The following is a 27908-nucleotide window of genomic DNA, read 5'->3' on the forward strand; positions in this document are numbered from 1 at the left end:
ACACCCTGTGAGGTAGGTGGGGCTGAGAGAGCTCTGACAGAAACGGCTCTTTTTCAAGGACAGCTCTTGTCAGAACTACAGCTTGCCCAAGGTCATCCAGCAGCTGCAAGTGGAGGAGGAGTGGGGAATCACAACCCATTCTCCCAGATTAGAAGAAGAAGAGATTGGATTTATACCCCATGGCCCTTCACTACCCAAAGGAGTCTCAGAGCGGCTTACAAACTCCTTTCCCTTCCCCTCCCCACAACAGACAGACACCCTGTGAGGTAGGTGGGGCTGAGAGAGCTCTGACAGAAACGGCTCTTTTTCAAGGACAGCTCTTGTCAGAACTACGGCTTGCCCAAGGTCATCCAGCCAGGTGCAAGCGGAGGAGGAGTGGGGAATCAAACCCGGTCCTCCCAGATGAGAGTCCTCTGTGCACTTAACCACGACGCCAAACTGGCTCTCAAAGAGCCCCCCCCTTCAGGGAGCCCACTCCACCTTGCCAGAACCAAGGTGGAAAAGGGCCCCCCGGGCTCTGGTCAATGCCAGACGGACCACCCTAAGTGGTAGGATAGCCAACAGATGACTGCCTAATGCCCGTAGCTGGCACAGAGGGACATATGGAAGGTGACGGTACACTTTATGTATGAAAAACTTCTAGAAATCATACAGAGGTATCCAGAAAAACATTAAGCACACTGTCATAATTAGAATGGGTGTATTTCACACTACACACACTTTTTTGGCCATTATTGGTAAACGGTTTCAAGATATAGGATTGCAGAATTCTGCATTTAGTCAGGTACAGAGGCAGGGATTTGTGCATATAGTCAGGCACCATCACAGAAGGCTCAGTAGCTGAGGTAACTGATGATCATAAGTATATAGCCCTGCAGTTAAGCTTCACAAGATACTTTATGAAGTGCTCATGTGACTGGCGTGGCAAGGTTTGTAGTCATGGCCAATGTTCCTTCTAAGCTGTGGAGTCTCGTGAGCAAAAATTCTACTTTGTGAGTTCCTGGCATTAAAGTTGTGAGTGAGCGATTTGGCTACTGCATAAAATAGTTTGCTCTGGAGCCCTGCTTCCTGAGCTAAGACAAAAATGTGTGAGCTGGAGGCTAAAAAACTGTGAGCTAGCTCACACTAACTCAGCTTAGAGGGAACACTGGTCATGGCTGAAGGGACATTCATGGAGAAAACACTGAATATTTGGATGAAATGGTCAAATGGCCTAGAGATCTCCCAGAAGAATCCCTAATCTGCAGACTACAGATCTCGGTTCCCTGGGAGAAAATAGTGGCTTTAGAGTGTCAGACTCGGGCCCTTGGGATGTATTGATTTATTGTATTGCTAATGCTGGTTTCGCTTTTGTACCCTTGCTTCTTTGCTGGCACATCTGGTTTTGCTTTTAGCTTCTTATCTTATGCCCTCGCTGCCATGACATTCCTTTGCGGGGGAGTGAATGAGAGACTGATTGTCTGTAGTTGTAACTCTTCTTCAAGCAGCCCCCAAGGAGCTCTTGGGTTTTCACACGGGAGTGACCTTGGGTGAAGATAAGACTTTGAGACCGTTAATGAAGCTGGTGTGTGACATGTGTGTGGAATGTGGGCATGAAACTTTACTGTCCATCTCCCACTCTCCAGTCCTGACAAGGACGTTAACCTCTGCAGTTGACCAAATCTTTTCAATAAACTTCTTCAAGTAATATTGAGTCAAGAGTGGTTCCACTGAGAGTCTGACATAGAGAGTGGAGTCTCTGGCATCCTACCCCGCTGAGGTCCCTGCTCTCCCCAGGCTTCCCCCCCCCAGATCTCCAGGAATTTTCCAACCTGGAGTTGGCAAGCCTATGGCTGGCCAAAATCCTCCCATGCATACAGTAGCCACATCTGCACACCACTGGACATCCCACAATCACAGCACGCATTCACCACTGGATTATCCCACCTAGACGAGCCAATCCACTTGCAAGTGATGGCATTACAGAGCAAGGATTGCACAGGAACCGACACTGAGTGGGTGCAGCTGGATCCCTTATGTCACTTCCGGTTTGGCACAGGAGTGGCCGGGGATCCCTTCTCAGGCCAAAAAACCCGTAACCCTGGGGAAGGCCTCTGCTCAGAAGCTTCTTTCCATGTCTGAAGATGCGCCGTCTCAGACGGACGGAAGTCCCTGCAGTCGCCTGGCCGGGGCATTTTCGGTCTCTCTCTCTCCCCCTTCTAATTATAGAGTGCGGACCAGCCGACGCTGCTTAAAAACACAAGCTCTTCAAATAACAGCGTGTCAGCAACTTAATCCACAAGCTCAAAGAAGAGGCAGGCTGCTTACCCAACACCGGCAGTGACTAAGGAAGGAGAGAGAGAGGAGAGCAGGAGGCCAGCGGCTTTGCCCACAACCAGGAGGAGAAGGAGACAGAGGGACAGGTCCCCGGGGAAGAGCAGATATTAAGTCCGCCAAAGGGACCAGGCGCCGAGGTAACAGCTTTCCCTTGGGGGGTCACTGCCTTTTGAAAATGCAGGAATGGAAAGAAATAACCTCTCCGAGTCAGCCCAACCCATGCCAGACGTAGCCCTGCGGCCCAGCTGTGTCTCGGGGCCTCGGTGGGCACAGGAGGACAGAGGCCCCGGGGGAAAGGTTCAGCCTGGCGGCAACCCACTCTCAAGCAGGCTGTGGATGCTCCGTGAGCCCCACCATGGGGCGCCTTGAGGGCTTGGTGGAGCCATGGCACAGCGGCAGAGCCTCTGCTTGGCACGCAGAAGGCCCCCGCTTTGATCCCCAGCATCTCCCGTTAAAAGGATCAGCTAGCAGGGGATGTGGAAGACCTGGGCTGGAGAGAGGGTCGACGTCTATAGCTGTCAACCCCGCCCCCCAAAGGAACTGAGAGATGGTGGGGCCGGTGTGTTATGTCACTTCCAGTTTGGCACCTAATCAGCGAGTCCGAGAACATCACCCTGATTTGATGATGTCACATCTGGTTTGGCACCTATCTGGGCAAATCACAGAGCATTGCCCTGACAGATGCCCTCCCTACGTCTTCGTGGTACGTCCAAGCCTTGTGCCTTATAGGTCTCTGCAATGCATGTCTTGATTGCCGTGCCAATGGCCGATGTGGACATCTTTTGTCCCATGTTAGGAGATGAGATGTTGAACAGCGAGTCCGAGTGTCTGATGGACTCAGTACGAATCAGATAGGCTTTAAGAGACCTACGCACATCCAGTTTGTGCCAGGAAGCCTCCCTGGAGTGAGTTGGCAATGGACAGAATGAAGGAAGACAGATTTCCTGTGCCCTATGAAACACAACTTTATTTTTATGGAAGATGCACAGCTCTGACTTAATCGACAAGGTTCCGAGTTCAGAAATCCTTTCTCGTGACTGCCACGAGAAAGATAGTGTTCAAGCATAGCCATCGTAGGGGAATATCCATAATCGGTTCGAACGGAGGAGAAATCAACGCTGTCAGCACCGTGTGTAACCGCCATGTGGGGAAATGGTGAATTACAGGCGGACTCAAGAGATACCCCTCTCTGTCCAAGGGTCGTTCTCCCTCTGAGGCAGAGGACATCTTTGGGCACTCCCAAAGCAGTGCTCATGGTCTGGGTGGGTCATCGTCTTCATTTGGAATTACATGCTGCAACACTCGTCTGCTGAAGGCCGCATCCGCTGATGCATATAGGTTTAACTTGTAATGTTTGATGAAGGTAGAAAGGGACGACCACGTCGCGGCTTTATAGACCTCTTCCACTGAAGCGTTCTTGAGAAAGTCTGCGTTGGTTACGGTACTCCGCACAGAGTGTGCCAAACCGGAAGTGACATCACACATTGGCGCTGCGGCAAGGGTGGCGGGGGCTTTTTCTGGGGTGAGGGGTAGGCCGTGGGCACTCCGGGCACCGCAGCAGGGGTGACGGGGGTGGGGTGGGCTTTTTCTGTGAGGGCAGATCTGCTCATTCTCCCCAGACTGAGAGTTCCTATCTATACCTTGTGGCTAATAGCCACTGATGGACCTCTGCTCCATATCCTTATACTATTTTCCAGAGGTTTTTTTTCTGTGTGGATACTTATTTCCACCAACAGGGGGCTCACTCTCCCCCAACAGCTTTTCCTACATAGACTTCCTGGGTTTGTAGAAAAATCCAAAAACTAAAAAAATCCCTTCAGAGACTCTCAGTGATGTGTGTTTTCAGGTGCAGAAGGGCTGGATCTTGGAAAGAGGTTTTAAGGCCCCTGTCTCTGGCAGTCCTAAACCCGAACTGGGCCTCTGTGTGCCTGAAGGTTTTAAAAATGGGTGGGAGATCTGAAGGTGGAACGCTAGGCACAGACTTCGCTTAAAGGCACAGGGGCTTAAAGCCCATGAATGGAACTCGACAGAAGAAGGAGAGTGACTCATACGGAATGAGCAGGCCGCTCTCTAGGCCAACTACCTCGATGGGCAACAGTCGGCAAACACGCTCTGAGTACGGTGGTCTTGAAGGCATCTCAGAGTCAAACTGAGTTCCTCTTTTTGGCATTAGGAAAAAACCAACTCTTTCTCTCTCTTCTCCCAGAAATACTACTGGTAGTGCAAGGGGGCAGAAATCAGGTATGAACTGTGCCTCCAAGAACGACAGCAACCCGGAGAGCAAAACGCATTACCGGACACCGGCACTCTCCGAACTGCAGAGGCTGATATGGAGACGAGGAGGATCCGACAGCCACGTGGACCGAGTGTGGCCAAACCTCTATCTTGGAGATGCGTAAGGGAATGGATCTCAAAAAGGACACGGGAGAGCTGGGGGGAAAGTCCAGAGGAGGGCAACCAAGATCATTAGGGGGTTGGAGATCCTTCCCTAGGAGGAGAGGCTGAAGAGTCTGGGAAAGAGACCGTTAAAGGGAGACACAGCAGAGGTTAATAAAATTATGCAGGGGGTGGAGAGAGTTGACAAAATACTAGAACTCGAGGGCATTTGATGAAGATAATGGGCAGTAGATTCAGGGTGGACAAAGAAAACACTCCTTTATACAGAGAGTGATTAAAATGTGGAATTATCTGCCAGAGAGTGCAGTGATGGCCACGGGAATAAACAGCTTTAATAGGGGATTAGACAGATTAATGGAGTCAGTCGATGTTTATTGGCCACAGTGATTAAGTAGAACCTCCGCATTCAGAGGCCGTCAACCTCCGAATCCCAGAGCCAGGAGGCAACATCATGCCTTGTTGTTGGCCCTCCAGAGGAACTGGTTGGACACTATGTGAACAAAAAAATGAAGGAAATTGCTGCAGAGTTCACAAGTAATAAAGAGACAAAAATCAACTTGTTACAAATGACGTTGAGTGATGTTAGTACTTTATATTTTCATGTTTTCAGAACACAGGACGTCAAAAACTGAAGAAGAGCGTACGAACATCTCGAGTGGTTGTTCGTTTCGAGACAACTCTTTCTCAACCAAAATTCAGTTCTCTGGTTGTCTTATTATATTTAGCAGTGATGTCAATCTTATCCAACAACAGTTTTAACAGCACGTGGGCTAACAAGTTTCAAACACGGTTGCAATTTCCTTCATTTTTTTGTACATCTTTGAATTGCTGGTCCCCCTTGTATTTTTTTTTTTGGGGACACTATGTGAGACAGGAGGCTGGACTAGAGGGACTACCGGCCTTTTCCAGCAGGGCTCCTCTTATGTTCTTATGTTTATGTCCTGATGGGGTTGGGTGATTGGTAGTTACTCACCTACCAGACAAGGTTGCTTGCCAGCACTGGACAACCAGCGGCAGTCTTGGTGGGTGGGCTCACCTGCCTTGGCAGCCAGGCAGCTGCTCCTGATGTTGCTGTGGATCCCCAGACCTGATTCAGGTGCCTCTGCAGGCAATGCCGTTCTCCGCGCAGGGCGCTCCTCCTCCTCCTCAGACAGCTTTCCGTTTCCTCAAACTCTCTCTCCAGGGCCAAAAACAAACAAACACAACCTCTTTTCTCTCACAAATTACACTAGTGGGGCCAAATCCACACAGTTACACAAAACTGTTGTACTGAACCTGATGCCCATGTTTCTTTTTGTGTCTCTCAAGGGCTGCGATCAGATGTGCCGTTTGATCCGTTGCCATTGTTTTTCCCTTCCAGATTTTAAAATGCACGATCAGACAGCAACATCTGTCCATCATGCCCCAGTCGTCTGTGTCCCACCCCCACCCCCTCTTTACTGCATGTTTCTTTGATATTTGTGAAAGTCCAGTCCTTTTGGGCTTAGCTGGTTTCAAACCGGACTTCCTGTTGTCTGATCACTCTGTTGCACACCCAGGCCGTCAGGCAAGTCTGACTGGTCTCTTGTTTTCCAGCCACCATTTGTTTACTAGTTAGCGATGTGCACAGAACTGCATATTCACCCCCCCCCCCAACAGGGGCTTTTCAAAACTGTGTTTTCTTTACAAAAACTTTCAAAGAAACATGCCTATGTACGTCAGCTTTTTCCTGTGCTTTGGGGAAGGGGTTAATTGAAAAGATTAGAGGGGGAGAATGGCAGTGAACGACATACCCCAGCAGGCTCATCAGCGCTTGTGTGCATGCTCAAAGGACAAACTAAAAAAGAAGGTCAGTGGCCTCACTCCCTGGCTGCTGTGTCTGATCTACCAATGCCTTGTGTCTAATAGCCGCTGATGGACCTCTGTTCCAAATGCTTATCCAATACCCTCTTGTAACCGTCCATGCTTGTAGCCGCTGCCACCTCCTGTGGCAGTGAATTCCAAGTGTTAACCACTCTTTGGGTGAAGTAGGACTTCCTTTTATCTGTTCTAACCCGACTGCTCAGCAATTTCATTGAGTGCCCACAAGGAGTTCTTGTATTGTGAGAAAGGGCGGAAAGTTCTTCTTTCTCTACTTGCTCTATCCCATGCATAACCTTATAAACCTCGATCACGTCACCCCTCAGCTGTCGTTTCTCCAAGCTAAAAAGCCCCAAGCGCCTTAACCTTTCTTCATACGGAAAGTGTTCCAACCCTTTTATCATTCGAGTTGCCCTTTTCTGCAATTTCCCCAATGCTATAATGTCCTTTCTGAGGTGTGGTGACCAGAATTGAACACAGTACTCCAAATAAGGTTGCACCATCGATTTATACAGGGGCATCATGATCCATCATGCACTTTGAAAAAGGGGCTGCCTGACATGTTTCGTGTGCCACTGAAGGGGATGGATTTTGCCCATTGAAATTTTAAAAATCAAAATGGGCATCTCCAAGTTGCTAACGTCTGTTCCTCTAGACAACAGTCAGTTATATGAGCAAGACACAGAATTTGGGATGGACGGATACAGACTACGCAGATACAAGCAGGCTCAATTCTCCATGACTTCACAAAGAGGGAGGTGGTGGCACTTTACTTTCTGCTATTCAGGACTGGGAAAGGGAAGCACTGAGCCAGGGGGCCGTTTGTGCGCCCTAAAGCTAGGTGGCCAGATGACAGACACACACTATGCCCTGCCCAGAATACTCCTTTGAAATCTGAACATTCTCCAGTCTTAAATTAGATAAAAGTATATCACACCCACATCACTAATTTGTCCACTTGACAGAACCCATTCTAAATTACATTGTACTCAGCCCTCCATGAGCAAAGCTGGAAGTCTTAAACTAGAGACTGGAATTAGAGGTCACAGAGTGGAATGACAGCCCCGGGGGGTGGGGGGGTAGCAGAACCATTCTCTGGCACCCGGGGCTGGGGGGAGGCGTCTGTGCAAGTAGCCCTGAGGGAGCAGGGGATCATGGGGGTTCCCAAGAGCCCGGGGCCTTATCCGGTTTAATTTTTATGGCTGCCGCCATTTTCTGATTGTAATAGGTCCATTCATAATCTGTCGTGCAATCTTGAGTAAATTTTGTTTTTTAATATAATTATCTATTTTTTCCAGTGAAATATCATGACTCTTATATAAATCTGAATAATACTGGGGGGGGGGACTTTTTGTATGGCCGCAGTATCTTTTAACATTTTTATTTCCTTGTCTTTTCAGTATTATTTTCTTTTCTCTTTCCTTTTGCAGTTTATATACCAACCATTTCCCCGGTTTATTTGCAAATTCAAAATTTCTTTGTTTCATACAATTCAATTTTGTTTCCTTTTTTCTTACCGTTAACATAGATAATTGTTGTTGTAGCACCTTAATTGGCTGAGGAATACGTTTATTCCCTGGTAATGTCCTTCTTTTTTCCCTTTTTTTCTCACCCAAAACCTTTTTTATACCTTCTCTTGTTTCTTTCTCTTAAGTTGGGTGTTATGTTGTATCAAATGACCTATGATGTTCTGAACGGGACCAGGACCCAAACAGAGAGTTTCGCTACATGGAGGAAAATATGGTATAGATGTCTTTCCAGAGGCTCAATTTTCCTTCAAAAGCCCTTTTAAATGTATTTACATGCATTTGTTTATTTATATCTTGCTTTTCTCCCCCACTCGGATTCAAAGTGGCTTAAAACATTGTTCTACTGTCTTCCATTTTCTCACAACAATCCTGTGAGGTAGGCCAAGCTGAGAGTTTGTGACAGCCCCAAGGTCACCCAGCAAGATCCCATGATGGCGGAACTGGGGATCTGAAGCCAGGCCGACCAAGTCCGCCACCCTCATCTGCTAGACCCCACTGGTAACCTTTGGTTTAAATTTCATCTTCATGATATTTTGGCAGATGGGCAGCTAGAAGCAAGACCGTTCTTCAGGAACTGGGCATCACCCACATCCTGAATGCAGCAGACGGACCGTACAATATCAACACTGGCGCTCGATATTACAGGGACCTGCCCGTTGAGTACTATGGGGTACAGGCCTTCGATGATACCTCCTTTGATATGAGCATCTTCTTCCAGGACGCTGCTGATTTCATGCACAAAGCCTTAAAGACTGGAAAAGGTAAGGGGAGCGGGTTAGGGCGGTGAGGGCCTTCCCCAGCCGCTAGTGAAGTTATGCTTCGTGCCAAAGCTGGGGTCAGAGCCAGTGTAGCGTGGTGCTGAGTGTCAGACTAGAACCTGGCAGATCCACGTTCAAATCCCCTCTCTTCCATGGATGCTTGCTGGGTGACTTTGGGCCAGTCACTGTCTCAGCCTAACCTACCTCACAAGAACAAAGTTTGAGTCCAGGGGCAACTTTAAAGACCAACAAAGCTTAATTCTGGGTATACGCTTTTGCTTGCGTGTGAGATTTATAGCTGAGGATAGGTCAGAGTTCAAGTTATCTCTGCTCTTTTTCTTGCTTTGTGTTTTTGTCATTTCAGTAATGCTGGGGCAGCTTCCACAAGTAACAGCCCCGACAGCTAACTATTCCTGGAAGCTGAAACCTCAGCTGCAGCAAAGTACAGTGGATTGTAAAGTCTTACCTATAAATCAGGGCAGTCCGTCTTATGCTGACTCAGTTCTTGCCTTGAAAATAGTCGCATAAAACAAGCCAAAAAGATAAGAAAAGGCCTCTAAAAACCTTCCCAGAGCTCCAGAGATGGCATCCGGGCCAGCCTCCACCCTGACCAGACGTCTGGCGGGGGTGGAAAGTGCCGTCAAGTTGCAGCCGACTTTGGGTTCTCAAGGCAAGAGGGAAGCGGAGGCAATTTGCCCCTGCCTGCCTCTACACAGCGACCCTGGACTTCCTTGGTGGTCTCCCATCCAAGGACTACCCAGAGATGATGAGATCAGGTCACAGTATTAAAAAAAAATACCTCCGGCCACTTTCGATGATCATAGCCAGGGCTATTTTGGGGCAGGAATGAACAGGAACGGAGTTCCGCCTAGGCTGGCTCCCGAGTTGGCCACACCCAGCAGGAACTCATTAGCATAACAGGCCACACCCGACAGCAGGAACTCATTAGGATTGGCTACGTTAGGGGTGTGTGGCCTAACATGCAAAGGAGTCCCTGCTCCTAAAAAAAAAAGCCCTGGGTTTGGACAACAAACAAGGTCAACAGAATAAGAAGCAAAAGGTGGGTGTGGTTGGATGACCACACTTTTGGCAACACGGGGCTGCGGCCTAATATGCTAATGAGCTGTAGTGGCAGGGTGTGGCCTAATATGCTAATGAGTTTCAGCTGTTGGGTGTGGCCAGTTATGCTAATGAGTTCCTGCTGGGCTTTTTCTACAAAAAAAGCCCTGATCATAGCTAAGGTGCCATTTGCTGGGTCAGTATTTGAGAGTGGTTTTCATTTGCTGCTGTCGGAGGGTGACAACGGAAGGAAAGGTTCTTCCAGCATTTCCCAGAAGCTACATCCAACAGCACCCATGGAGGATAAGCCACAAGGGTTTTTCCTCGTTGTAGTGACTTGTGTTGCTGCAGCAGTAACAGATTCACTTCCCAGCATGGACACTGTGGAAGGAAGGAAGGCTTTTGTGTGAACAGAACAGAAGTTTATTATAACAGTCATAGACCAAATAAAAATAGTTTTACACATTGCTAAGGATAAAATACAAATCTGCCTTAAATATACTACTAAAATATACACTGTTGAATATATCATTTACAATATCTCAATTAAAAAAGGCTCTTGTGTGCTTCTTGCCTAGCCAGGTGCTGCTCTCTTCTTGTTTCTCTGCAGGCAAAGTGTTTGTACACTGCGCTATGGGGTTAAGTCGCTCGGCAACTTTAGTGCTGGCTTACTTGATGATCCATGAAAACTTGACACTCGTGGAGGCCTTAAGAGCAGTCGATTCACACCGAGGCATCTGCCCGAACACAGGATTCCTCAGCCAGCTCCGGGCCTTGGACATTAGATTAAATAATGAGAGAAACGGTTTCCCAGCACTGTGACAAAGAGATGATGAAGTAACACTGCAAGGATCAACGGAGGTAGTCTGTGGGGTGGTCACCAGCTCGTTTCGCGTTTTAACTTAGTTCCAGGATCTGGAGCAGTTCCGGGCCAGGTTTTACTCAGGTCTCTGGATGAACTGGCTACTGGAACTGCTATGAAGTATTCTGGTAGGCCAGAGTTCCCCAACATGGCACCAGCAACTAACCCTAACCTTTCCTGGCACCCACCAAGTGTTGTTTTTTTAAATAAATGTGTTTATTGATTTTGTCAATAACAGAGATACAACATCATAGAAGTATGTTTCAATAACACTCAGAGGACTAAGTCCATATCAGTGAGAAACTAAGCCTTACAACTAAGAGATACAGTACGTAAGAACATTGGTCTACAGAAATAGAGTAATAAGAATGGCAAACGTTGACTTTTTCCCATCCAGCAAATGAACTAAACCTTCACATTCGTCTCAACCCCCTAATTCCAAATTTGAAGCTATCTGGTTTCCAATTTTCACATATCTCGTTGCACATGACATACTACCTGCAAACCTAAATCACCAAGTGTTTTTTAAAAGTTGGCGGGTCTAGGAGGGGCTCTGATTGGCTATGTGGATTAAAACAACACTTTCCAGGGCCAGCTGCCACCGCAGTATTTGCCACATCCCATTTCCCAGGGCCTTTTTAGTCGCCTCTCTTCTCCCCCTACACTTGGGCTTCTCCTCTGTGTTTGTGGCTCCGCCTCATGCGGCGGCCATTTTGCAGCCGCGCCCACCACCCTGTGTCAGGATTCCAACTGGCTCAAGAAACTTTGGGGACCTCTTAGGCCTTGTGTTCCTTCGTCCGCTTCTCCTGGATAAAGTTACTAAACGTTTACTAAAAAGACCGGCAGCATCTTCCTGGATTATTTCAGCATCTGACAGTCTACACGGCTAGTTGCTGGCACACCAGTACGTGGTTATGAAATAATAATTTAACCAGCAAAACCAGGAGTCCCATATCTGTGCCATTTTATGCAATCGTGTGAGAGTTGGGTGTCCTCTACACTATGGCTGCGGTCACACGCCCAGTTTGTGATGCTACAGTAGTGCTACCTGAGTGGAATAAATGGGCCCCTCCAGATGAGAACATCTGCCTCCTGTGGCGCAGTTGTCGGCAGCCCATGTTGTCCCGCAATGGAAGTGGAATAAACAGATACCGGGGAAAGTCCAGTACTAATGGGTTGTTAGGGGCTCTCTCCAAGTTTTCCAGTGTCTGAATTCTCCTGCAGCGAGAGGAACCCAGAAGGGATATCTGAACTTGCAGATCCATTGCTGCCACTGCTTTTTTAGTTGTTGCCTATACGTGCACATCCATCCACTTGCATTTAAATAAAACCCACCTTTATAGCTCATCCCGTGGTTGAAGCACAACACTAATGTGGATGCTCCCCACAAGACGGATGCACGGGTAACCCGCCACAGGGATGAAATGTTCCACCATGCTTTGAACCGGTACAGTTTGAGGTGCCACCATACCACACCAAGCTGCCAGTGTGTCCGCAGTCTATGTTCTAGCCTTTTAATCCTGAATATATCCTTCTGCTATGGAACCCTGAAATGGGAGCCCCGATTTAACACCACCCTTTTTCAAACCTGGAGCCTTGCCGATTTCACACACCTTAAAATCATTTGATAATGGGGGGGTGTGTGTCATATTTTTTGTAAAGATGTACAGAGTATTGAATGTTTTATTCAATATCGATTCACATGTTATCAGTCTGATTCTCTTCAGTATAATTTTTCAAGGGAAAAGTCCTTGGAATAATGTAACTTATTTTTGTAAGTGTGGCTTGGGCATTCAAGAAATATTAACTGAAAGAAAATTGTCTATTCACTTTACAGCTGGTGTGCCATTCGTAGCCCTGACCTGGAAGAAGTCTGGGATTAAGGAATGCCAGAGAGCCACAGTTAAAGAGAAGGGCTCCCAGCTTGGAGAAGGCACTTAAAGGGACTGCAAGATCATTAAATGCCTTCAGAAGGTGTGCAAAGGGACTGTGATCCCTTTAAATGCCTTTCCCCCATCCCCTGGAAACAACGGAAGTTGGGGGTATCTTCTTTGAAGGCCCATAGAATTGGACACCATGGTCCAGTCTTTTGGAAACTTGGGGGTTCTTTTGAGGAGAGGCATCAGCAGCTAAGCTGCAAATTTGGTGCCTCTACCTCACAAACAGGGCCCCCAACCCCTTGGATACCCCCCCGGATCTCTATGGGATCCATTGCCTATAATGGAGCCAAAGGAATTGGGATTCCCAGAAAACCCCAAATCCAACTACCATACCAGTATTGGAATTTGGGAATATTGGGAAATACCAATAGTTTTCAGGTCCAATGCACCCGAACCTGGAAAATCCCAATGTGTTTTTTCTGCCCACCCTTACAAACCACCTTTGGAGGCCTCTTTCCTTGGAAACCCTACAGGGTTACCATAAGTCAGCTGCAACTTGATGGCACTTTCCACTCACGCACACACCCACAACATACCTTATTTGTAATGGAACCAGCCTGGTAGCTAGGGATTTTTTTGTGAGGGGGCCTTGGGGGGGGTGCCAGCTAATGAAATCAGGGGGTCGCTTCCCTCCCCCCAGCAAGAGCAGCCCTCCCCCTGTGGAGCATCTGGCTCCCTCCCTCCCTCCCTGAGGAGGCCCAGTTCCCCTTCCCACATTGCCACACCAGGGGCAGCCCGACCTCCACCCTCGGCTCCCTCCCGGGGCCAGGTGAGGTGAGGCGTACGGTGGCTAGGCTGGGCACAAAGGTGTGGCGTGTGGGCGCACTGGTGCGCAGGAGCACAGGAGCACAGCCGGGTGTGCCTGGCCAGAGCCAGACAAGGCGCCCACTTGCCTACTTGCCTTGCCTTGCTGGGCTTACCTGCTGCTGGCGGGCCAGGCAGCAAGCATCTCTCAGCCCGGACTCGCTGCCTCTGCTGCTTCTTGTGCCATTGCTGCTGCTTGTGCTGCTCTCATCCTCCCCACCGACAAGGCTCAGGGAAGGAGGCCCATAAAAACTACTAAGGGGGAGGGCCCCATGGGCCTCGCAGTAGCTACGGGCCTGAATGGAACTATAAACAATTTCATTCTGCTGATAATGGTTGTGCAGGCTACTGGCTCTAGAGCACTTCACAGTGATTATGTCACAGCTGAGGGAGAAAGACCAGCTACTAATATCATTACATTTATCCACACTAAGGGGGGCTATTTTTCTCCAGCTGCCCTTGAGCTCTTTCAAGCAAAGACACTCTCTAAGTCATTATATGGAACATTCCTAGGTCCTTCCGTTTTGTGTTCCACTCCTCTTGAATAGGTGCAATCAAAGTTTCTGAAAGCAGTCTTGCAAGTTCCCAGATGTATCTAAAAGTCTATGATCTGTCTGGAGACAGGGTCACTAAAGGTAGCCACCAGAATTTCACTAACTTTTCTCTTTTGATGGCTTAAGATAAACTCTAACCCTCATGGCTTCCTCCCACTTATCTTACAGGATGACTGTCTCAAGGCTGTCTCAAGGCTACTCAACTGAAAATCACTGAGCTTGGATCTTCCTCATCTGTTCTCCTTCAGATGGGTGGAGATCAATGTTCCCTCTAAGCTGAGTTAGTGTGAACTAGCTCACAGTTTTTTAGCCTGCAGCTCAGACATTTTTGTCTTAGCTCAGGAAGGATGGCTGCAGAGCAAACTCATTGATGCAGTGGGCAAATCACTTGCTCACAACTTTGATGCCAGTAACTCACAAAGTAGAATTTTTGCTCACAGGACTCCACAGCTTAGAGGGAACATTGGTGGAGATATAGCCAGACATGTTTTGAGGCAGAGAGTTGAAGATATCGAACACCAGCATTGCAAGATCTCCTAATTATATTGTAGCACCTGATAGATGCTAACTCTCTACTCTGGCTACTTATTTATGCATTCTAGAAAATAATAACAAAAAAAGAGCTTTCTCTCTTGCTAGATTTTCCGCTTTGCCATCAACAATTATCGAGGGCAGATACCGTAGGATCCCTTGGGCAGAGAGACTCTGCCCCTGCAACTGCGGAGAGATAGAGATGACGGTGCACGTGTTCCTTCGATGCCCCTTTTACAACGGGATTTGTTCTATATATATACTTTCCCATGACTTCAACAATCTACAGATACTTTTGACTCAGCTAGCATCAATTCGCTTCTGTCCATCATACGTATTGAGACAAGTTACTTGGCGAGTAGCCAAGTTTTGCTCTCAAGCAATTAAACTTTGTTCTATTCAGATCTCACCAGGCAATGAAGATGGAAAAACTGATTGTGACATCTAATACCTTAATCCAGACTTACTTTATCGGGGATTTGGCAGCCTTCCTTCTACATTTGCTGTAAGTTTAGTTATAAATGTTAGAAGATGTACATTGGCCTGACATTCCTTGACCTGACTGGACTGGGAGGATTATTTTAATATTGCAAGTTAGTGTTTGTCCTTGTTGCCAGGTACTAGTGAAAAGATTTGTTATATTTTATATTTTGGTTGTTTTTATCATTAATTTTATTATTCTGGTCATGGACTGTAATAAAGATTTTGACTTTGACACCTTTGGACGCCTCATGCCTTGAACACCTTGCAGGGTCACCGTACGTCGGCTGCAACGTGATGGCACTTTCCACCCCCAACCCCTCCCCCCACCCATACCCCATTTGTGATGGAACTATAAACAATTTCATTCTGCAGGTAATTCTCTCAAGTGAATGAGTGCGTCAAATTCAGCGCAGTATGTTGGTTTTTTTCTGTGTTTCTTATGACATTAAAATCTAATGAAACAAAGCAAAATCAAAAGATGGATAGTTTTTTGTTCTTGCATGTTGGCGATAAGCATTTTGTTATGTGCTTTATAAGAAGAAGAAGAGTTGGTTTTATACCCTGCTGTTCACTACCCAAAAGAGTCACAGACACCCTGTGAAGTTGTCAGGATCTTGGTTAAATCAGTTCTCAACACCAGTCAGTCTGAAGAAAGCTAACTTTATTGAGACAGTTGACAGATACCATTCTGGACACATCTATTGTTAGGACCGAAGTTGAACGCGCAAAAGTTGTAGATATGGTGGATTCAAGTAAAGGCACTAAAGATCGGGACCCAATCACCCCACGGTATTTGCCCACCAGAACTGTCACCTCCCCCCCCCCATAGGCACATAGCCTCACATAGCAAGGAAAACAGGATCACAGACATTTGAGAAGACAGGACACTTGGCACCGCTAAGGTGACAAGCCCTGGGCACATCAAAGAGAGAGAGAGGAACCTCCTCTCTCAATGGCAGGCGAGCCATAAATTGCAAAATGTATACAGGGAGCCTGACAGAATTAGGTGGGGCTGAGAAAGCTTGGAGAGAACTGTGACTGACCCAGGGTCACCCAGCTGACTTCATGTGGAGGAGAGGGGAAATCAAACCTGGTTCTCCAGCTTAGAGTCCACCGCTGTTAACCACTACACAACACTGGCTCTCTTGATAGTGTTCCAGAATATACATAATACTTATTTACATGCAAAAATGCCTGTTCTTCAAGTGAGTATCTCTGTCAGAGGGGTTGGAGCAGATGCGACTATAGTGTAGGGCTTGGCTATACACAATGGATTGTTTGATGTGTAGAGTCATTCACAGGACTTCTACCCCACCATCAATCTAACTATGAATTAATCTACACAATGAATAAACTTCCTGGATACCACAGTGCAGATACACGAGGGACACATAAGTACCACATTATACCGGAAACCGACAGATCAGCAAACATATCAGCATGCCTCCAGCTATCATCCCAACCACATCAAACAATCCATTGTGTATAGCCAACCCCTCAGACAGATACTCACTTGAAGAATCTACAACAGACATTTTTGCAACAACAGTTCCCTCCTCATACGGTGAGAAAGATGATTGGAAAAGCCAGAATGATACTCAAGGACAGCTTGCTACAAGACAAGCCCAAAGAAAATGACAACAGAACACCACTGGTGGTCACCAGCAGCTCACAACTCAAGCCAGCTCAACGCATTATTAATGACCAACAACCGATGCTGGAGAGTGCCACTTTCCACACACAGGGACTGGGGGGGGGCAACCTTTTCTTGCGTACAGACAGCCTGCTAACCTTAAACAACTCCTCACCCATAATGACAAACTACTTAACGGCAACATGGAGTCTGGTACCAAGGCCTACAACAAACCAAGAGGCCAACGTTGCTCTCCTATAGACCCTAGCGACACCATCAGTGGACCCAGCAACATCAGCCAGACCATCTCAGGTTCCTACTCCTGCTCATCCTCTAATGTGATTTATGCCATCAGATGTTAGCAGTGCCCTTCCAACTCTCTACATTGGACAAACAGGACAGTCCCTTCGACAAAGAAGTAATGGACATAAGTCCACAACATTAAAAAAACAGTGAGGGAACATTTTCACCCTTCAGGAAGTTCAGTTGCTGACCTAAGAATAGCAGTTAATTTACAAAGGAATTTCAAAGGGAGATTAGAGAGACTGCCGAATTGCAACTGATCATGAAGCTCAAAACAACGCATCCACCTGGACTGAATCGAGACCTAGGTATCCTGTCTCATTACCAATGCTGATTTCTCCACACCTACTACCACTCAGCATATCACACCTAATCCAATAACACCTTCTATTGTCATTTGCCTGCTAATGTCATTTGGCATCTAAAATCACTCTCCTTTCCACTATATAGGACAGATGGACTCACATTCTAACTGTATCTGAAGAAGGGAGCAATGTCTCACGAAAGCTCATCCCCTACCGCAAATCTTGTTAGCCTTTAAGGTGCTGCTGGGCTATTTTCTACAAATATAAGTAAAAATGCCAAATTAACACTCTATTATTGCAACTAAATATTAATTCTCTTTGTCGTGGTACTTACATTTTTTCCTTTTTCCTAAATAATCAAATCCACAAATCATCAGTTCATTTTTTCCCCATTTCATGCAAAAAGTCTATAAGGGGTTTCCAGTTGGCAATAAAAGTAGATAATGTGTTTTCTCTGATCAAAAGCTATCTCTACAAATTCCATCATCGTCACCAACCACTCCTCTTTCGTAGGTAATGTTGAATTTTCCCATTTTTGTGCATATAGTAATCTCGCTGCCGTTGTCATGTATAAAAACAAATTTCCATGACTTTTCCCCAACTGTCTCTCCATTAGGCCCAGAAGAAACACCTCTGGTTTCATCTTTAAAACCTTCTGAATTAAAGAATATATTTGCATCCAATTTTTTTTTGCCTTATTGCAAGTCCACCATAAATGATAAAATATCCCTTCATATTGTCCGCATTTCCTTACATCTATTTGAGATGTTTTTGTACATTTTAGCTAATTTCTCCGGTGACACGTACCATCAGTACATCGTTTTATAAAAACTCTCTTCAGGACTATAACTTAATGTAAATTTAAGACCTTCCTTCCACATATATTCCCATTGCTCCATTTGTATATGATGTCCAACATTTTTGCCCATTTGCCCGTTCACTCATTCCTCCTCGGTCTCGAATTTCAAGAGCAGTTTATACATTTTAGCAGTAATGGTTCCTTGGATTTTCCCTTTGGAAGTTAACTTTTTAAAGTTTTAAAAATTTTAGTAAACTAAAAAAAAATAATTGTGTGCAAACCTAGGAGCTTTCCCATGTGCATACAAGCATTCCCCAGTCACCTAGCCCCAGTGTGCAGGTTTTTCAAACCACACTCCATGGATAAGGTTTGGAATTGGATGTATGATATAATAAAATGGGATTTTATTTAGGCATTAAATTTAATGCTGTAAAATGTACCCAAAACTTCTAAGCGAGCATTTTGTACACACTTTTATTCCTCTGCTAGACATGAGGCAGTAGAAATGCTTATTCTGTCTTGCAAGAATGTTTGCATCCTGAAAATCTGAAGCGTTGCTCATTGAATGAGCAGTTGCTTATCCACAGTGCCCCTTCTTTAGGACATTCACTAAGTAAAACCTAATCAGCCTTTGGTAGGAAGGATGGGGAAACAGATAAGGTGTTATTATCCCCTGGCACCAGCAGATGTCAGTATAAACCCAGGACTGAAATAACCGGAGAGGAGCTGTAGAAACCTTATCAGGTTTGGAATTATAGGTGTCTACACTTCTTTTGAGGTGCTCCCCTACTGGCTGGCAACAGCACTAGAATTAAAGTAAAGGGTCACGTTAGGGGTGTAGTCCTGTACTCAGAAACACTTTAAAAAGTCATTTCTGGAGGGCAGCATTTTGTACTGCCTGCCTATGGTTTCTTAGTGGAACTGTGAGATCATTTCTTTGCCATAAACTACGGCACAGGGAATCCATGGCACTCTCAAGGTACTCAGGTGAAACAATCGGCATATACATCTGCCAGGTCTCTGTTTGAAGCACCTGTGCCTTTATTGCTCATTAAATCCCGCAGTCAAGAGTATCCCCTTCTACCAGCTCAGTCCCTGATGGGGCTAGAATTTGCTTCCTCTTTGCTGTCTCTTTGATGCCTCGTTCTGGACCTTTACCGGAGGGGGGGGGGGGGGGGGCAGCAGCAGAGAGAACTTAACCTCGTGGTGTCAGCCAGGATGACCCGACCAAAGCGGACTCGCGCTCGCTGAGAATCCTATCGGCTCCGGGCTCCTCTCCACAGCTGCTCCAGCTGCCTTTCACTCAAATATCTGGAAGCCTGCTAGGAGAACGCGGATCATGGTTTATAATTAACACAAATAAAAATAGCATTTGAATAAACTAGATGCAGGGAACAGGGCAAGGAAGCGGTTGTGCAACGGCCAGCCCAGGAAGAAGCACCAGAGGGGGGCTTCATCCTCTGGAACGGCCGCCAACGGAGCTGCTCCCCACCCCCCACAAAGGCAAGTACTTTCTACGGTTGTTTACAAATCGATACGCCCCGGATTTGTTGGGAGGTTGCAATGTTTGTCGCATGAGCCATCGAGCAGCAAATGTGCATGTGCCTGCCGTGTTGTGCCTTGGGTACCTGAGTCAAGCAGCCCCCGGGGCAGAGGCTTGTCTTCCCAATGGATCACCTGGGCAATTGCCCAGGGCCCTGAGCTGGGGGAGGACAGTAGAAAGTGGTGGTTTCGTCTTTAATATGTGTATATATATATATATATTTAAAATTGGGGGAACAAAGAAAATGGTGGTGGAAAATAAAGGCAAAAGGCAAACTGTGGTGCACTTTGAAAGGGAATTGTGAATACTGGCCCTGGCACTACTTAATGTTGTCCACTGTTCCCTCTAAGCTGAGTTAGTGTGAGCTAGCTCACAGTTTTTTAGCCTCCGGCTCACACATTTTTGTCTTAGCCCGGGAAGGATGGCTCCAGAGCAAGCTAATCTATGCAGCAGCCAAATCGCTTGCTCACCACTTTAATGCCAGGAGCTCACAAAGAAGAACTTTTGCTCACAGGACTCCACAGCTTAGAGGGAACATTGGTTGTGACCCGCCCTGAGCCCGGCTGTGGGGGATGGTGGGATATAAATAAAATTAATTAATTAATTAATGTTCAGAGCGGGTCCCAGAATCACAAACACTGCCCCTGCCCAAAGAATGGTGCAGATGAGGAAGGTGAAAATGTCCGTACTGATGTCAACCAGCCAGCCAAGTATCTGGCTGCAGTCCTCTAACATGACTGGCGTTTCAAAAAGTTTTGTTTTGGTTTAAATGACAACCTCGCTTAGTGTGAGCTAGCTCACAGTTTTTTAGCCTCCGGCTCACACATTTTTGTCTTAGCCCGGGAAGGATGGCTCCAGAGCAAGCTAATCTATGCAGCAGCCAAATCGCTTGCTCACCACTTTAATGCCAGGAGCTCACAAAGAAGAACTTTTGCTCACAGGACTCCACAGCTTAGAGGGAACATTGGTTGTGACCCGCCCTGAGCCCGGCTGTGGGGGATGGTGGGATATAAATAAAATTAATTAATTAATTAATGTTCAGAGCGGGTCCCAGAATCACAAACACTGCCCCTGCCCAAAGAATGGTGCAGATGAGGAAGGTGAAAATGTCCGTACTGATGTCAACCAGCCAGCCAAGTATCTGGCTGCAGTCCTCTAACATGACTGGCGTTTCAAAAAGTTTTGTTTTGGTTTAAATGACAACCTCGCACGTGAGCAACTGAAGTCACATCCCGAAATCCAGCAATGTTGTTGGAACCTTGAGATCCAAAATCCAGTTTTTGAACGCTTAGTTTTTTATATCCAGATCTCTAGCATGCAGAGGGAATATCTGAGAACCCGAAAGAGAATCTCCCCCAAGAATTAACTTTGCTCTATATTTGGCAAGGTGGTTGTAATGGTTTTTATGAGACTCCTAACCTCTTCTGAGGTGTGATTTGGAACGCTAGATTTAAATGCAGTTCTTTGTTTTGGGGACAAGGATAACAGTCTACACAGCCAAGATGCTGTAAAATTCACCTCCATGCTTGAAAGGAGATGGATGGGGGGGTCTAAAGATGAGACTCTCACAAATTAGGGCACATCCGTCTCCACTTCTAACATATTTATTACCTATGTTGTCCCGTCCCCCCTCCCAGTTGAACCAAAACAGATGATAACCAGGAACTAAGCTTGTCATTCTTTTGATCTGTTAAAGAAAGGTGTCCTCACTATTTTGCATGCTAATTTAGCAAACCACTCCTATATATACAACTATGATCTGTAATTCCATTGCATCGTCTGACAAAGTGTACATGCACACGGAAGCTGACACCTTGAATAAAACTTTGTTGGTCTCAAAGGTGCCCCCACGGGACCCTAACTTTGTTCTATTGCTTCAGACAAACACGGCTACCCACCTTGAACTGTTCTGAGGTGATGTGTGTTTATGCTGCCTCCTGGCCTTCCTTAGCATTTCTTACTTATTTTTGCTGCCACCAAAGGCTCTTGCCTTAGAATGTCTAGCTGAATTCAAAGAACAGGATGGTTTAGTCATATTAGGTAGAAAGAATGGTAAATGTGTGCAGGTAGTTCTGAGGTAAAAGGGGGTCCTTTCGTCTAAATAAAAGTTGTTTTCTCTTAAACATAGAGCTTATTAGAAGTATAACAGCGTAACAGTTTCAGTATGGTTGATAAGGGTAATGGTTTCAGATAGGTATGTAAGCGTAACAGTTTCAGGTAGTTACGGTTCTTTTTTTCTCTACTGTTCCTTAAACAGATGTAGCCACAAATGCTGATTTTCTCACTTGCCACTTAGGCTAATAACTTGCACAAAGCTTAGTTTTCCTAACTTGCCACCCAGGCTAATAACTTCTGCACCGAACACAGATTTCTCTCACACTCTACAGCACCTCTCTCAAGGTCTTCTTCTCTCACACAAGCTCTGAACTCTCTCAGTCAACTCTGCCCCTCATCACACACTTCAATAACCACCCACAAACCCTTCCTTACTCAAGAGGCCTGCATTTTAAATCACCACAACCTACATATAGAACCCCATATGCAATCACAGAATAAAACACACACAAACTATTTACATGTATGTAATCTTTGGATGAGCTGAGACCCATAATGAATATTCAGGATGGGATTGTACCATCCTTACCAAATAGGAAATTGATTTATTTTTAACCTATGAAAGAAGGGATGGTCTTCAGGTATAAGATAATAGAAAGACAATGTTGAAAAACCAGAAGCTTAACCTGGTTTCTGATCATTATCTATCCTTGTACCACTCCCCCAGTATAGACACTTATGCATGCAGCTCATGTTATCTCGGTGTTTATTTTTAGTAAGAAACAATGGGCTTTGGGTACTTGATATTCTTGTGAAATTTATGTTCCCCATCTTCCCAGCTGGACGCTTTCAGGAATAATCTTGTATAGGGTTGTTTTCCTAATGAAGAGAGGGAGGGGTAAAAACGTCTGTCCAAGCGCTCTAGTGCAAGTCACGTATATGTGACCTACACAAACAATGGGCCTTCACAGGAGGCTTTTAAAATAACTGACTCAGCTGAAGACCTGGCAACTTTACTGTGGTATCAGTAGTAATAAAATGGACTGTGACTTTCCCCCACAAGAGGGAAGTAGAGGTCTTTCACATCACCTTCTACTTAGCCCTTTTAACTGGGGGGATTGAACCTGGGACCTTCTGCATGCAAAGCAGAGGCTCTGCCACTGACCCAAGCAGCGTTCCCTCTAAGCTGAGTTAGTGTGAGGTAGAAACTCATTAGGTAGAGGTAGAAACTCATTAGGATTGGCTACCATTAGGGGTGTGTGGCCTAACATGCAAAGGAGTCCCTGCTACAAAAAAAGGCCCTGGGTTTTGACAACAAACAAGGTAAACAGAATAAGAAGCCAAAGGTGGGTGTGGCTGGATGACCACACTTCTGGCAACACGGGGCTGTGGCCTAATATGCTAATGAGCTGTGGTGTCAGGGGCTGTGGCCCGATATGCTAATGAGTTTCAGCTGTTAGGTGTGACCTATTATGCTAATGAGTTCCTGCTGTTTTTTTCCTACAAACAAAATTCCTGGAGAAAGGTATTGGCTGGATATTAGGAAAAATATTTTTCACAGTCAGAGTGGTTCAGTGGTAGAATCAGCTGCCTAGAGAGGTGATTAGTTCCCCTTCACTGGCAGCTTTCAAGAAGAAGCTTGATGAATATTTATCAGAGATGCTTTAGGCTGGTCCTGCATTGGGCAGGGGGTTGGACTAGATGGTCTGTATGGCCCCTTCCAACTCTATGATTCTATGATTAACCACTACACCATGCTGGCTCTAATGAACTGGCTCTTCTAACCTTCTAAGAAACATCAAATTACATAGGCATTTTACTGCATTGATCAATCCCCTGATGTTACTTAGGACCAAATCCATGATCGCCTCTCCCCTGGTAGGTTCTGTGACCATCTGCTCAATAGCACAGTCATTGAATGTCTAGAAACTCAATCTCTTTTTCTTGACTTGAACTCATATTGACCCAATCAATGTGTGGGTAATCACCTATTATGACACAGTTATTTTGTCTAGCCACTATCTTTAATTCATTCATGATTTTCTAATCCTCCTCTATCTTTTGATCTGGTGGATAATAACAAACTCCCAGTGTTAAGCTTCCTTTTGGGCCCACTATTTCAACCCATAGCATTTCCAGAAGTGAATCCAATTCTCTTACCTTCTCAGTCTTACTGGACTGTATACCCTCTCTGACATACAGAGCCACCTCACTTCCAACCCCCCCCCCATCTTTCCAATATAATTTAAAACCAGGAATCACCATATCCCAACGATTTTCCTCATCTCACCAAGTTTCTGCAATACCCACAATGTCTATTTCCCCCCCCCCAACACCAAGCATTCCAACTCCCCAATTTTACCTTGGATACTTCTAGCATTTGTGTATAAACAGCTATAATTTCCCAGGCATGTTAGGCTTGCAACCTTCCTCCTGCTGCCTCGAGACCTTGCCAGGCAATCCATATTGTTTGTCACAGTCTCAGTGGACAATCTAAAACCATCTCCATGCAGAGAAGTAACAGCTACCCCGTCATCTCTTTGAGATGAGCCATCCCAAATCAGAGATTTTTCATTTCCTGACAGCTTTCCCTCAATATTCAGTTTAAAAACTGCTCTGCCACCTTTCTTATTTTAAGCACCAGCAGCCTGGTTCCTTCTCGGGACAAGTGGAAACTGTCTGTTTTGTACAGCTCCCTCTTTTTCCAAAAAGCATCCCAGTGCCTAACTAACTTGAACCCTTCCTCCCTACACTATTGTCTCATGAACACATTGAGACTCTTGATCTGTGCCTGTCTCTCCAGCCCTGTGCGTGGAACAGGTAGCACTTCTAAGAAGGCTACCTTGGAGGTCCTGGCCTTGAGTCTCCTGCCTAGCAGCCTAAATTTTTCCTCCAGGACCTCACAAACATGTACCAGCACTGTCTACCAGACTATCTAGAACACACGGCAGGCAAGTCACCATATGGTCAGTACACAGGTTCGCCACCCAGCTGTCTACGTGCCTAAGGATTGAATCACCAACTACCAAGAACCCCCCTCCCTCCCTCCCTGCCAAGGCATGTGTAATGTATTTGAAGCCTGCCATGCCCGGACTGGCCCGGGCTGGCCAGGCACAACTCTTCAATAGCTTCATGTCCAAAGACAATGGGTCTGTAGGATCCTAGCCGGCCCCAATCAGAGGGCCAGCTTCTCAGCCGGGAGACCAATGGTCGCCCGGTTACTGTAAATAGCCTATCGGGAGTAGGGGGTGTGTTTAGGTGTACTTGGTGGCGGGTTTTCTGAACATATATAACCAGCCTGCGAGCTGGTCCCTTCGTCTTTGTCCTGAACTAAATAAAGGTATGCTTAGCTGAAATCACTCTCCGTCTGCATACTTTTCACTGGCGACGAAGGTGGGATCGACGACCCCATGAACAAAGACCCGGACGCCAAACCGAGCCCCGCACCGAGCACCGACGCCGAGACCTCCGGGAACCGCGCAGCATCGCATCCCAGCTCTCCGGCAACCGCTCACCGCGCAGCTCCCGGCTCCGCTTCGTTCCCTGCTGACCCCGAGAGCAGCAGCGCCCCCCACAACGCTCCAGACGCCATCGCCGTTCCAGAGGCCACCCCACCACGTGGCTGCAACACAATGGCGACCGCGACCGCAACTGAAAGCCTGCCCGCTTTCGATCTCTCCCAGCCCTCGCTGTGGGACACCTGGCTGGACACACTGGAGAGCCGCTTCACCATCCACAAGGTGGTGGATGACGCGATGAAGAAGGCTTACCTGCTGAGCCACTGCGGAATCCAGACCCATCGGCTCCTCAAGGACTTAATCTCGCCCAAACTAACGAAGGACGAGTCATACAGCTCCTTAGTCCAGGCCCTGACCGACCATCTGGCTCCCAAACCCACGAAGTACGTGGAGCGGTTGGACTTCTTCGCAAGAGTTCAGGGCCCCAGCGAAACCACCTCCGATTTTCTGGCGGCGCTGCGGAGCCTGGCGACCCGGTGCTCCTTCCCCAGCCTCGACGATACCCTCCTGAACCAGTTCCTCGTCGGACTCCGGGAGCCGAAGCTGCAGAGGAAACTGGTGAGCCAGAACGATCTGAGCCTGGACAAGGCCATCCGGGAGGCCTCAGCATACGAACAAGCGCGACAAGACCGCCGCGCCAAGGCGGTCCACCGTACCCAAGTGAGCAGCGGCTCCGACGTCTCGGACCAAGAGGAAGTCCTACAACTCCGACAGCGGACTCAGCAGCGACCAAAACACGCATCCCCCAGGACCAACAAGGCCCCGTCTCCAAACCAGTGCGCCAGCTGCGGGGAGGGCCACGAACGCCGGTCGTGCCGTTTCCGGAATGCGGTCTGCCGTTCCTGCAACAAGGCAGGACACATCGCCAAGGTCTGCCGGGCCAAGGGACAACGACCGAGATCGGCCACCCACCAGACCACCGCGGAACTGCCCCTGGAGCTCCACACCGTGTCGTCCCACTTTCCACAGCACCAGGTCTGTAACCTGCCCCCCGACGGCCCAAATAAAATGCATGTGACGGTCCTCATAGAGGGAGCCCCCTGCACCATGGAGATCGACACCGGGTCGACCTACTCCATAATATCCGCGGACACGCTCCGTGCACTGTGTCCGCGGGGGGGGCCACCACTACAGAAGTCACGGGGTTTCCGGTTACGGGACTTTAACAAAAACCCCGTGGCGGTGGTGGGCTGGGGCAAGTTCCGGGTCCAGTTTCAGGGCTTCAAGGGCCAACTGGACCTACTGGTTGTGGACCGGCCCCTCTCCAGCTTGTTGGGACTGGCCTGGTTCAAGGCCCTGGGGCTCTCCGTTACGGGCATCAACCAGGTTGGAGCGCAGGATTTCGGGGCGGTGTGCGCAGAATTTCCCCGCATCTTCGATGGGACCCTGGGGCGGTACACGGGCCCTGCCATTTCCCTGGACCTAGACCCCGCGATACGCCCCATCCGCATCAGGGCCCGGCTGCCCCCGATCTCCATGAGGCCGAAGGTGGAGGCCGAGCTCGATCGCCTAGTTGAGCAAGGCGTGCTAGAACCGGTGGCGTCGGCCCGGTGGGAGACCCCCATTGTCACACCACTCAAGCCGAACGGGGACGTCCGCATCTGCGCGGACTATAAATGCACCATAAACAAAGCCCTGCAGCCCCACGCGTACCCGGTGCCGGTAGTAAGCCAAGTGCTGGCAGCCCTGGCAGGGGCTCGGGTGTTCGGCAAACTGGACTTGGCCCAGGCGTACCAGCAGCTACCGGTGGACGCCGCCACGGCCGAGGCACAGACCATTGCGACCCACAAAGGGGCCTTCAAGGTGCACCGCCTCCAGTTCGGGGTCTCAGTCGCGCCGGGGATCTTTCAATCTTTTATGGATTCCCTCCTTAAAGGCATCCCCGGAGTTCAGCCGTTTCTAGACGACGTGCTGATCGCCGCGCCAGACCCCTCGTCCTTCGCAGACCGTCTGAGGGCCGTTTTACAACGCTTCGACGCGGCGGGCCTCAAGGTGAAACGGGAGAAGTGCCTACTGGGGGTGCCGCGGGTGGAGTTTCTGGGCTTCGCGGTGGACGCCGCCGGCCTGCACCCCTCCCAGGACAAGGTAGAAGCCATCACACACGCCCCGGCCCCGAAGTCCAAAACGGAGCTACAGGCGTTCCTAGGCCTGGTGAACTTCTACCACTCCTTTTTGCCCCTGAAGGCGGCCGTCGCGGAGCCGCTCCACCGCCTCCTCGACAAGTCGGCGCAATGGGCCTGGGGGCCACCACACGACGCAGCTTTCCAAACAATAAAGGACCTCCTGGTCTCTAATGCGGTCCTCGCCCATTTTGACGAGGCCCTTCCCGTGGTACTGGCGTGCGACGCTTCCCCCTATGGGGTCGGGGCGGTCCTGGGGCACAGACTACCGGATGGTCGCGAGGTCCCGGTGGCCTACTACTCGCGGACACTGTCGTCGGCCGAGCGCAACTACGCGCAGATCGACAAGGAGGCGTTGGCAATCGTGGCAGGGGTGAAAAAATTTCACCACTACTTGTACGGCCCCTGCTGGGCCTCCTCGCACCCGACCGGCAGACACCGCAGATAACCTCGCCCAGGGTGCTACGCTGGTCCATCTTCCTGGCGGGGTATGCGTACGACCTCGTCCATCGGCCCGGAAAGGCGATGGGCCACGCCGACGCACTGAGCCGCCTGCCCCT

The 27908-nt window shown here is 48.0% G+C and overlaps 2 protein-coding genes across 3 annotated transcripts in view; both read left to right on the forward strand.

Moving 5' to 3' along the window:
- The first annotated feature begins 2303 nt into the window (after positions 1 to 2303).
- LOC107113233 lies at positions 2304 to 14730 on the forward strand. Of its 2 annotated transcripts, XM_015414533.1 has the most exons (5): positions 2304 to 2453; positions 4523 to 4711; positions 8622 to 8842; positions 10509 to 10759; positions 14698 to 14730. In XM_015414533.1, exons 2-4 carry the CDS (start codon positions 4560 to 4562, stop codon positions 10718 to 10720), a joined length of 585 nt encoding a protein of 194 aa, XP_015270019.1. In that variant the 5' UTR covers positions 2304 to 2453; positions 4523 to 4559; the 3' UTR covers positions 10721 to 10759; positions 14698 to 14730. The 2 variants fall into 2 exon arrangements, with proteins under 2 accessions (XP_015270019.1, XP_015270018.1); XM_015414532.1 differs by lacking the exon at positions 14698 to 14730 and having other exon boundaries at positions 10509 to 10944.
- Positions 14731 to 19388: 4658 nt separating this feature from the next.
- Positions 19389 to 27908, forward strand: part of LOC107113225 — a 47150-nt gene continuing 38630 nt past the window's right edge. The window contains exon 1 of the mRNA XM_015414521.1: positions 19389 to 19615. The gene's annotated coding sequence lies outside the window, so the exon portion shown is untranslated. The remainder of the gene's footprint in view (positions 19616 to 27908) is intronic.

Source organism: Gekko japonicus, unplaced genomic scaffold (genome assembly GCF_001447785.1).
Source record: "Gekko japonicus isolate JY-2015 unplaced genomic scaffold, Gekko_japonicus_V1.1 scaffold484, whole genome shotgun sequence".
Classification (NCBI taxonomy): Eukaryota; Metazoa; Chordata; class Lepidosauria; order Squamata; family Gekkonidae; genus Gekko; species Gekko japonicus.